The sequence below is a fragment of the Pecten maximus genome, chromosome 1 (genome assembly GCF_902652985.1).
Source record: "Pecten maximus chromosome 1, xPecMax1.1, whole genome shotgun sequence".
NCBI classification, from domain to species: Eukaryota; Metazoa; Mollusca; class Bivalvia; order Pectinida; family Pectinidae; genus Pecten; species Pecten maximus.
In genome coordinates, this window is record NC_047015.1 from 4,226,957 (window position 1) to 4,240,542 (window position 13,586).

Here is a 13,586-nt window from a genome sequence, read left to right on the forward strand (position 1 = left end):
CAAAGGTATTAAATTTGATTATAATAAAGAGGACAAACTCGAGGTCTATCTCACTCTTTGGTCAGATAACTATATGTTCATTTAAAGGGAAATTCTTTGTCATGTAATATATTGAATTTAGAGTTAAAAGCAAGATATAAAGACTACAGTTATTCAGAGGGTCGAGACATTAAATTGACGTCATATTTACGTTAATGTTTTTAGAAATGGCAACATCGATTTTTTATTGTAAAATATGTGAGCTGTCTAACTTAAACAAGCCCTGATTGCTAATACATGACAAATACATATACTTACATATCTACATGTATTTTGTTTTACAATTACATAAGCCGATGATTACAGTCGTGTTTCTGTATTTAAAGGGAGACAATCAGTGGAGCAGGTATGTTGTCTTTATTTATCTATTTATATTGGTATCGATCCTTTTTAACTCAGTTTAATCCAGTGATGCTGATAAACCAATGAATATATATATATTTACTTTGAATCCTTGCATTAAGGAGGTTGCATTTATTGGTAACCATTGAATAAGTGATGTTTTGCTTGTACATTGTAACGCGTTTTTTTCCAACTTGGGTTAAATACACCTTTCTAATACATTGCAGGTTTGGTCACACCGAATGACTGCTGTGTGGGAGGATATATCTACACCTCCTCTACAAAATGACTGCAACAATGGCGACGAATACGGAACCATCAATGATCTATTGACGTACCATTTTTAGTGGTCGTCTCACTCAATAGGGATTTCATAAAACATCCGTCAATGTCCTGGAGGACACCCGTAAATATCACGGAGGACACCCGTCAATATCCTGGAGGACATCCATCACTATCATGGAGGACACCCGTCAATATCCTGGGGGACATCCATCACTATCATGGAGGACACCCGTCAATATCATGGAGGACATCCGTCACTATCATGGAGGACACCCGTCAATATCCTGGAGGACATCCATCACTATCATGGAGGACACCCGTCAATATCATGGAGGACATCCTTCAATATCCTGGAGGACATCCATCACTATCATGGAGGACACCCGTCAATATCCTGGAGGACATCCATCACTATCATGGAGGACACCCGTCAATATCATGGAGGACATCCGTCACTATCCTGGATGACATCCATCACTGCATGTATTACAAAGAATTGCAAAATCCTCAGTGCCAAAAACACCAAGACTAGAAAATAGCATTCGGCTGTGAGCCAATAACTTCTAATAAGCACATGGCTTGTGTAGTTTACATGTACATTGTATATTAACATGGTGAGACATTCTGAAAATGTTTACGACTAGAATGTTTGGAGAGGTATTGTGTACTCTTATACTACCATCATTTTAATTGAGTTAACGTTTTTTCCTGTTTGCATCAAATCAAACTTACACTGCAAAATGTATCTCTACATGTAGACTGTTTACAGATATGTAAGGTATCCCTATATGTAGATACAGTTTACATATATGTAATGTGTCTCAATATGTAGACTGTTTACAGATATTTTATATCTCCCTATATTATGTAGAGACTGTTTACAGATATTTTATATCTCCCTATATGTAGAGACTGTTTACAGATATGTGATATCTCCCTATATGTAGAGACTGTTTACAGATATGTAGTATGTCCCTATATGTAGAGACTGTTTACAGATATGTAGTATGTCCCTATATGTAGAGACTGTTTACAGATATGTGATATCTCCCTATATGTAGAGACTTTTTACAGATATTTGATATCTCCCTATATGTAGAGACTGTTTACAGATATGTAGTATGTCCCTATATGTAGAGACTGTTTACAGATATGTGATATCTCCCTATATGTAGAGACTGTTTACATATATGTGATATCTCCCTATATGTAGAGACTGTTTACAGATATGTGATATCTCCCTATACGTAGAGACTGTTTACAGATATGTGATATCTCCCTATACGTAGAGACTGTTTACATATATGTGATATCTCCCTATATGTAGAGACTGTTTACATATATGTGATATCTCCCTATATGTAGAGACTGTTTCAGATGTGTCATATCTCCCTATATGTAGAGACTGTTTACAGATATGTGATATCTCCCTATATGTAGAAATTGTTTACAGATATGTGATATCTCCCTATATGTAGAGACTGTTTACAGATATGTAATATCTCCCTATATGTAGAGACTGTTTACAGATATGTGATATCTCCCTATACGTAGAGACTGTTTACAGATATGTGATATCTCCCTATATGTAGAGACTGTTTACCGATATGTGATATCTCCCTATATGTAGACTGTTTACAGATATGTGATATCTCCCTTTACGAAGACACTGTTTACAGACCTCAGTGATGTAATGTGGATTGACACCAAAACAACTTGAAGGCATGTTTTATTCTTAAATTCAAATCAGCTTCACACGTAACAGCATAAAATTACAATTGTTTCAATACATTTAGTTCCAATGTACAAATATATTGCATGTGTTTCTAAAACAGTATTATATTTCATGTAAGCTAATATTACATAACGATCAATAAAACCAAGAATATGTATCGGAATTGCATTGTTGTAGCTAATGAAATAATGGCAGCATAAGATTGATTTTTGTATTACTTGTTATCAGGTATCCGGTGGTAATATAGGTATATAACATTTATATACTATAGTATAACAAATTACCTTGTATAATTATGACACCCGAAATACGAATAATATCACAAACATATATTATTATCATAAATACAAACACGAACGGAACTATGTACAGGCAGTTAAAAGTTAAATAGGAAGTTAAAACTAGAACTGTCGCCAGGATGGCTAATACCCCCGCAATCTGCACGAGTCATTGGTAAATTGGAACTGTAAATTAGAAGCTAACTAAGATAACCTAGTAATATAGTAATCAGTTGCCATGGAAACCATAATTTTGAGGAAAAGAAAGTGGCATGCACATCTACACCTGGTCCCCTACATTTGTGTGACGTTTCATTGAAATCGGCTCTTCGATTTTGGAGGAGTTGTCCGGACAAACTTAAAGTTATGGTTCTTATCGGAAAACCTGTTTAAAGTGACCAGTTGTCATAGCAACCATAATTTTGGAAAAAAGAAAGTGACATGCACATCTACACATGATCATTAATATGTGTGTGAAGTTTCATTGGAATCGGCCCATCGGTTTAGGAGAAGTTACCCGAACAAAATATGTCTACAGACAGACGGACGGACGGACGGACGGACGGACGGACAACCTGATTCCAGTATACCCCCTAACTTCGTTGCGGGGGTATTGATAGGATTCAATATCAATGGAAAAGAAATCGTTTTTAAATTTGACGTCAAAATACTTAATCATTTGTTTTATCATTATTGTATGTAACGTCACTGTAAATAAGATAATGGAATAATGCTCAGTAGGTATACAGCAAACGTTCATACAATAACATCACGGTTATTTAACAGATAAATATGCTTGTATACATGGCAAATGTATGCAGTAGAATAGACTGAGGTTTGGATAATATAATGTTTATATTTACAATAGTACACACTGAGGTATGGGTAATGTAGGAGTTATATGTACAGTATTACAGACTGGGGTATGTGTAACGTAGGGTTGATATTTACAGTATAACAGACTGGGGAATGGTTAATGTAGGGTTGATATGTACAGTATTACAGACTGGGGAATGGTTAATGTAGGGTTGATATTTACAGTATAACAGACTGGGGAATGGTTAATGTAGGGTTTATATGTACAGTATTACAGACTGGGGAATGGTTAATGTAGGGTTGATATTTACAGTATTACAGACTGGGGTATGGATAATGTAGGGTTTATATTTACAGTATTACAGACTGGGGTATGGGTAATGTAGGGTTTATATTTACAGTATTACAGACTGGGGTATGGGTAATGTAGGGTTTATATTTACAGTATTACAGACTGGGGTATGGGTAATGTAGGGTTTATATTTACAGTATTACAGACTGGGGTATGGGTAATGTAGGGTTTATATTTACAGTATTACAGACTGGGGTATGGATAATGTAGGGTTTATATTTACAGTATTACAGACTGGGATATGTGTAACGTAGGGTTGATATTTACAGTATTACAGACTGGGGTATGGGTAAAGTAGGGTTGATATTTACAGTATTACAGACTGGGGTATGGGTAATGTAGGGTTGATATTTACAGTATTACAGACTGGGGTATGGGTAATGTAGGGGTTATATTTACAGTATAACAGACTTGGATATGGGTAATGTAGGGTTTATATTTACAGTATTACAGACTGGGGTATGGGTAATGTAGGGTTTATATTTACTGTATAACATACTAGGACATAGATACATATACTCGCCTTAATTCCAACAACTGACTTACTTCTTAATTGGAATACAAACCTGTAGAATAACTCTTATTGAAAGCCAATTTACCGAGGTTAGTTTATTAATATCATAACGTACACGCCGTACATCCAGTTCAATGCCAAAATATTATTTGACTGATGGTATAATAGGTATAATAAACTGATTTATAATTTACAAGGTACATGTTAAATGTTATTAACATAATTATCAGGACACAAAGTTAGCATGACGCCAGGTTGGAGTAACAGTATAATGTTGACAAATTCACATAATTAGTACATAGAATATTGACGTGCATTGTAAATTTACTGATGATATAAAATGTTGACATAAATTCACATAATCAGTACATAAAATATTGACATAAATTTACAAAATCAGTAAATGAAATGTTGACAAAAAGTCGCACTCAATATATAAAAGGTTGGCATGAAATTACATATGAGTAAAAAATGATGACATATAATCATTTTTAAGTTCACAATCCAGAAAAATGAAATCACGTGAATGTTGACACAACACCATGTATTAATTAATAATCTTGAAATGAAATCACGTTAATGTTGACATAAAATCATGTATTAGTTAATAATCTTGAAATGAAATCACGTGTAATGTTGACATAAAATCGTGTATTATTTCACAATCTTGAAATCTTGTTATATATCATGCATCCGTGTTCATATTTGTCATGAAGTAACGTGTTCCAGTACATAGTTGACAAGAGGTCCCATTTAAGTGTACCAATGTTGTCAGCATTATCTGAATATATATCACACCGACAGATCATTTTTACTTGGCAATGCAAGTACAACTACGTTGTTGTCCTTAAGAACCCGGCTCATTCTCAGTGATTTACGTCTCTGAAACATAAATCGGGTGTCATTTAAAATTTAAATCCACACAATAATGAACAACGATGTTATATTCCAGGGGAATGATTATCAAACATTGAAACGAGTATTAAGATGTCTGTGGCGATATGTTGTATAATGCAATTTTTGTTTAAAATAAACAAAGCATGTAAATTTACATGTATATATACAACACATACAAAATTCGTCGATATTGATTTATACACACATATTCAGCTGATATTTATCGTTCGCCTGTCAAATAAACACGGTAGTAATGTTGATTTAATGATTTTTTTCCTAACAAGGAAGTTATCTTGCTTAAAGGAATTAATATACTTGTCAGTTATTGTAGAACACGGTACCTGATACCTATTATAGGTAATAGTAATATGTCCTGGTGTAGATAAGCTCAATTTTGATTAATCCAGATTCGATTGAGACTGTACAAGGCGTAAACACAGTCTGTATTTACACCATCGTACTGTTTATTCTTGCTACGATATAAAATCTTTATTTAAATATATTTTTGAAAAGGCATCAGAACTATAATTTTATCTAGCGCGGACATCACATTACGGACTCAGAATTACTCAAAATAGGAAAGTTATCAAACAGTATAACAGTAGACATGGTACATGTTTAGTTCTTGTAGAAATTAAAATATTTAATATCAAAACAAAGCCTGGTGGAATGTTTTTTTACCGAATTTAGTCAAATTTCATTGATGATTATTAAATGGCCTCGTAATAAGAATTTAGCAGGGGGTTCAAACATCTAGATACTACGGAGAACTATGGAGTGTACTGGGATATATATACCGTATTACCATAATCTAGGTCAACTTTATTCAAATAAAGTTAAAACTGATCTGTATTATAAGGCCCTGCATAATTACCGGATGATTTTATTCGTACCAACAAACCAAAGTTATCACTATGATAAGCACGACACAAATACGTAATATAAGACACTCTGTACGCTAAAACTTTATTTCTATTTTCTATCCTATAGAAGTCACATATACAAACGTTTAAAAGGGTTCTTTAGAATCTAGCGCACGCATATTTGAGGACAGCAACCTAAACGATTCAAATGAATGGTGATGTGTTGATCTTCCTGGTGTAAAGTTGTCACACAGGTCACCTCAAGATGGAATGTGATCACGTGTTATTTGTTAATCCAAATGTGTAGAAACAGGGAAAGTCTAAGGTATGACGTATCTATAGGGATCAATGAAGTGTTTTGTGTTAGATAATGGTAAGAGATTAATACCAAATACTGCCAGGAGTTCTGAATAATACAGCGTACAACTGACTTACATTTCAATGAACATTTGTGTGAGCAATAAAGTTAACATATTAAGTTGCCAATAAAATGTAAAGTTACGACATACTTACATCAATTTTCTTTTTAAAGGGATTTTTCATCTTTTTAAAAGTTCTTTTATTGGTCTCACTTTTCTCTTCTGTTTTCTGACAAAAAGTAAATAATAAAAAAAAATTAACAAGTAGTCGGTTATGCATTGGAGACGGTATTTTGTCAATTTCTTCACATATTTTAAGGCAACTTTCACCTGGTTATCTTAGTTGTGTACAATAAATTAGTCAGTATCAGTAATTTGATCAGCGCACAGGAAAGGAAGGTATGGAATAATACAGGTACTTTTAAAGGCAAATAGATAACGACATGTAACAATACAGGTAAGTCATTAAGGAGTTGGTGATGACACGTGACATTACAGATAAGACATTAAGGAGCTGGTGATGACACGTGACATTACAGGTAAGACATTAAGGAGCTGGTGATGACACGTGACATTATAGGTAAGACATTAAGGAGCTGGTGATGACACGTGACATTACATGTAAGATATTGAGGAGCTGGTGATGACACGTGACATTACAGGTAAGATATTAAGAAGTTGGTGATGACACGTGACATTACAGGTAAGATATTGAGGAGCTGGTGATGACACGTGACATTACAGGTAAGACATTAAGGAGCTGGTGATGACACGTGACATTACAGGTAAGACATTAAGGAGTTGGTGATGACACGTGACATTACAGGTAAGATATTGAGGAGCTGGTGATGACACGTGACATTACAGGTAAGATATTAAGGAGCTGGTGATGACACGTGACAATACAGATAAGATATTAAGGAGCTGGTGATGACACGTGACATTATATGTAAGATATTGAGGAGCTGGTGATGTCACGTGACATTACAGGTAAGCCATTAAGGAGCTGGTAATGACACGTGGCAATACAGGTAAGACATTAAGGAGTTGGTGATGACACGTGACAATACAGGTAAGACATCAAGGAGCTGGTGATGACCCGTGACAATACAGGTAAGGCATCAAGGAGCTGGTGATGTCACGTGACATTACAGGTAAGACATCAAGGAGCTGGTGATGGCACGTGACAATACAGGTAAGACATTTAGGACCTGGTGATGACACGTGACAATACAGGTAAGACATTAAGGGCTGGTGACGATATGTTTGGATTTTAAATAATTGTTGATCGTAATTGTTGTTGTAGTTGTTTGGTACAGAATGATCTGTCAAACTTTTAATAAATGCATATTGCTATATCTCATACGATTTCTACTTGAGGCAGCACTCACACCTGTTTCATATGTTCAGCTATAGTCAATAGATACCTGTTTGGTGTTTGTGTCGTTTTGTTGTATTGCTCTTTTACCAACCAATTGTGGTGGTTTGGGGGACACCAATACTTCCTCTTCTTCACAATCTAAAATAGGAGAATATGGTAATTGACCTATTGACAAGTAGTTTAAATACATATCTCTGTTTATCTTCTGGATATCCAATAGCATCATTGAACGGCCATAAAAAGACGAACAAGCTGAATGATACACTGTACACTCGCTACATTAGTGGGCTGACCTCAAATAGATCACAATTAACTCGTTATATGTGTCGGCTGACCTCCCTAGATTACAATTAACTCGATATATGTGTCGGCTGACCCCCATAACTCGTTATATGTGTCGGCTGACCTCCCATGACTCGTTATATGTGTCGGCTGACCTCCCATGACTCGTTATATGTGTCAGCTGACCTCCCTAGATTACAAATAACTCCTTATATGTGTCGGCTGACCTCCTTAGATTACCATATAGCTCGATATATGTGTCGGCTGACCTCCCTAGATCACTATATAACTTGATATATGTGTCGGCTGACCTCCCATAACTCGTTATGTGTCAGCTGATCTTCTACAGATCACTATATAACTTGATATACTTTATGTGTCGGCTGACCTCCCAAAGACTGCTATATGACTCGGTACAAGTGTCGTGTGACCTCCCACAACATATTACTATATTATACTCGCTACATGTGTCGTGTGACCTCCAACAACAGATTACTATATCATACTCGCTACATGTGTCTTGTGACCTCCCACAACATATTACTATATCATACTCGCTACATGTGTCGTGTGACCTCCAACAACAGATTACTATATCATACTCGCTACATGTGTCTGGTGACATCCCACAACATATTACTATATCATACTCGCTACATGTGTCTGGTGACATCCCACAACATATTACTATATCATACTCGCTACATCTGTCTGGTGACATCCCACAACATATTACTAGATCATACTCGCTACATGTGTCTGGTGACCTCTCACAAAGTACTATATTATACTCGCTACATGCGTCTGATGACATCCCACAACATATTACTATATCATACTCGCTACATGTGTCTGGTGACATCCCACAACATATTACTATATCATACTCGCTACATGTGTCTGGTGACATCCCACAACATATTACTATATCATACTCGCTACATGTGTCTGATGACATTCAACAACATATTACTATATCATACTTGCTACATGTGTCTGATGACATTCAACAACATATTACTATATCATACTCGCTACATGTGTCTGGTGACATCCCACAACATATTACTATATCATACTCGCTACATGTGTCTGGTGACATCCCACAACATATTACTATATCATACTCGCTACATGTGTCTGGTGACATCCCACAACATATTACTATATCATACTCGCTACATGTGTCTGGTGACATCCCACAACATATTACTATATCTTACTCGCTACATGTGTCTGGTGACCTCTCACAAAGTACTATATCATACTCGCTACATGTGTCTGGTGACATCCCACAACATATTACTATATCATACTCGCTACATGTGTCTGGTGACCTCTCACAAAGTACTATATCATACTCGCTACATGTGTCTGGTGATATCCCACAACATATTACTATATTATACTCGCTACACGTGTCTTGTGACATCCCACAACATATTACTATATCATACTCGCTACATGTGTCTGGTGACCTCTCACAACATATTACTATATCATACTCGCAACATGTGTCTGGTGACATCCCATAACATATTATTATATCATACTCGCTACATGTGTCTGGTGACATTCAAAAACATATTACTATATCATACTCGCTATATGTGTCTGGTGACATCCCACAACATATTACTATATCATACTCGCTACATGTGTCGTGTGACCTCCAACAACAGATTACTATATCATACTCGCTACATGTGTCTGGTGACATCCCACAACATATTACTATATCATACTCGCTACATGTGTCTGGTGACATCCCACAACATATTACTATATCATACTCGCTACACGTGTCTGGTGACATCCCACAACATATTACTATATCATACTCGCTACATGTGTCTGGTGACATCCCACAACATATTACTATATCATACTCGCTACATGTGTCTGGTGACATCCCACAACATATTACTATATCATACTCGCTACATGTGTCTGGTGACATCCCACAACATATTACTATATCATACTCGCTACACGTGTCTGGTGACATCCCACAACATATTACTATATCATACTCGCTACACGTGTCTGGTGACATCCCACAACATATTACTATATCATACTCGCTACATGTGTCTGATGACATTCAACAACATATTACTATATCATACTTGCTACATGTGTCTGATGACATTCAACAACATATTACTATATCATACTCGCTACATGTGTCTGGTGACATCCCACAACATATTACTATATCATACTCGCTACATGTGTCTGGTGACATCCCACAACATATTACTATATCATACTCGCTACATGTGTCTGATGACATTCAACAACATATTACTATATCATACTCGCTACATGTGTCTGGTGACATCCCACAACATATTACTATATTATACTCGCTACATGTGTCTGGTGACATCCCACAACATATTACTATATTATACTCGCTACATGTGTCTGGTGACCTCTCACAAAGTACTATATTATACTCGCTACATGTGTCGTGTGACCTCCAACAACAGATAACTATATCATACTCGCTACATGTGTCTGGTGACATCCCACAACATATTACTATATTATACTCGCTACATGTGTCTGGTGACCTCTCACAAAGTACTATATTATACTCGCTACATGTGTCTGGTGACATCCCACAACATATTACTATATCATACTCGCTACATGTGTCTGGTGACATCCCACAACATATTACTGTATTATACTCGCTACATCTGTCCGCTGACCTCCCCCATATTCACATATCAAGCTACAGTTTTTACTGTTTTATTTCAACCGATAAACTAAATATATACAGACAGTGATCTTGTTTATTGTAGTGTATAAAATGGCTTACCTTCGTAAGATACGATTGGGATACAGGGGAATCCTCCTCCGCGTTCTCCCTTTGTATTCTAATAATGAAATTCGGTAATATAATCAAGGCTAATAAGTCTGTGAGAGATCATGTTATCGAAATCACACAAAAAAAATATTTAAGGCTTCGCAAAGTATGCTTAGCGAGGAAACGATTGTATAACATCAGGTATATTATTGATCATGTATTGTCTTAATTTTGTACTATTCAGTCATATAAATTGCTTTGTTTTGGGGTCTAGCAATGAGTATTGACCATGATCATTTTTTGTTAATTACCGATAAATAACCTCTTACTTGGTCACTGTTCGCCTCCTCTGGAATTGTAGTGCCGGGATTGGAGGATAAAGAATTCTTCCTTTTTATTTTGAAAACATTGGAAATTGTTTTTGAAAACGATTGTTTTTTTCGTCCGAATGATCCACTTGCCTGAAATGTATAATTATGTTTTATTGGTATTACATTTCCTGTAGGAAACACGACACATTGTGATGTGGTCTGCCCTACAGATAGGTCATAAACATTCTACCTGCTGCTCCATTTTATGATCTTAAGAGACCGCTAAATTTAGGATCTTATCTTTTCTCGCCTTTTTAAAAACTTTATGCTACCTATCTAATATCTACCTTGCCAATGCCTCACTTTTCCCTGTCCGAGACCTACCAGTGTCAACATATGTAGCATGTAGAGGATCATAGAAAAATAAAACAAAATACCCCCTCCCTCCCCCAATAATTTAAACATTAAGGCACTTTCCTAATCATAACAATGTAATTGCCTTTTGCTGGAACAATTTGTCAAAAGTAACATCCTTTTGATTATTTTAGAATTTATAGAACTTTATCTTCTTCCTGAATAACATTTTGATTTTATTTTCCTTTTTTCCCCAAAAAATAACCTGGCTTTTGTCTATTTCAGTCTTTTTGTTTCTTTGAACTGAACCATGGTGAACCTTATAACCAAAATATAATTTAGTGTAATGGTTAGCCTTATAACCGAGATATAATATAGTATTGTTTTCTAATAATGATTATTGTGCTCCATATGCGATAGTAAATAGCTCATACTGAGTTTTAAAACACTTTTCAAAATTTAAGGCTAATCGTGTGCAGAGAAAAAGTCCTCCTGCGTTAGGGCACAGTGTTGTTGGGGGACTGATCCAAGGGCCCCTATCAGCTATAGATCTACATTTGTATGTATATAAACAACATATAATACAACGACATGATATATAAACAGTACTAGAAAGACAATATAAGTTATATATATAGCGGCTGAAAAAACAACAACCATAAACCCTTCGGCTGGTGTGGGCCGAGGGCGAATGCTAGCGTGACATTTACAGAGCCAAGTTCTATGATTGCACGCTATGGGACCAACGGCAAAGACATTTAAAAATATAACGCACGCGAAGATGCCAGAGTGTTAATATACATTTCGTCCAAAAATGGATATATATGAAAGCAGCGTAGCAACCACAGAAAAATATAAAGAAGCAGTGGATATATGATAACATGAAAACTTTCATCAAAATCTAGTTTCAGTGACACGAACTACCTGTACAGAAACTAAGATATTACATAAATACTTATTACTCAACACCATGGTAACTATCGTCCGTGAAATGGTAATTGATCTAATTAATACATGTTTATTGTGTATAAAGTCTGAAAAACTCTCAAAACATCCTGTAGAGAATCAAATTGGTCAACGTCCATGAGAATAGATATATATAGAATTGATTAAGACTGAACATATCACCGCGAGATACAGATTTGTATCCAGTGGTGACAAGTGATTATAACAACAAACTCACATACATCAACACATATTGTAACCTTAAAGAATAGGTAACAACATCATGTTTAGTCGTGCGTGGTAGCGAGTCAGTGTGGTTTTTAACTAACATACATTTGTTGGTACACAGACACAAACGTAACGCCGGGGAAAGCCTGTATGAAATCTTATCATAAAGTTTTTGATATGGAAACAGGCTATTAGGCCTACTAGTCTGAACCAGGAAGAAGCGTAGATATTCTGGATTTATTGTGTATCCGTCACATGTTCTGTATATATCTATAAGCAATTGTCTTTCTTTGTTCATATATTACATCAGCCCTACCTGCTGATAAAAGCAACGTTTAAACATCCAATGAAATGACGTCTATAAAAGGTGTTATTAACCAAGGACACAATGATAATATATAACACAGTCAACACAACGATAATATATAACACAGTCAACACAACGATAATATATAACAGTCAACACAATGATAATATATAGCACAGTCAACACAACAATAATATATAACACAGTCAACACAACGATAACATATATAACACAGTCAACACAATGATAATATATAACAGTCAACACAACGATAATATATAACACAGTCAACACAATGATAATATATAACACAGTCAACACAACGATAATATATAACACAGTCAACACAACGATAATATATAACACAGTCAACACAACGATAATATATAACACATTCAACACAGTGATAATATATAACACAGTCAACACAACGATAATATATAACACAGTCAACACAACGATAATATATAACAGTCAACA

The 13,586-nt window shown here is 35.5% G+C and overlaps 1 protein-coding gene across 2 annotated transcripts in view; it reads right to left on the reverse strand.

Annotated features, from left to right (window-relative positions):
- Positions 1-2,382: 2,382 nt before the first annotated feature.
- LOC117322827 overlaps positions 2,383-13,586 on the reverse strand; it is a 40,605-nt gene continuing 29,401 nt past the window's right edge. For both annotated transcript variants that reach the window (XM_033877774.1, XM_033877779.1), the window contains exons 11-15: positions 11,291-11,422; positions 10,974-11,031; positions 7,908-7,999; positions 6,635-6,709; positions 2,383-5,243 (exon numbers count right to left, since the gene is read on the reverse strand). In XM_033877774.1, the coding sequence (XP_033733665.1) occupies positions 5,154-5,243; positions 6,635-6,709; positions 7,908-7,999; positions 10,974-11,031; positions 11,291-11,422 (447 nt within the window). In that variant the 3' untranslated portion in view covers positions 2,383-5,153. The remainder of the gene's footprint in view (positions 5,244-6,634; positions 6,710-7,907; positions 8,000-10,973; positions 11,032-11,290; positions 11,423-13,586) is intronic.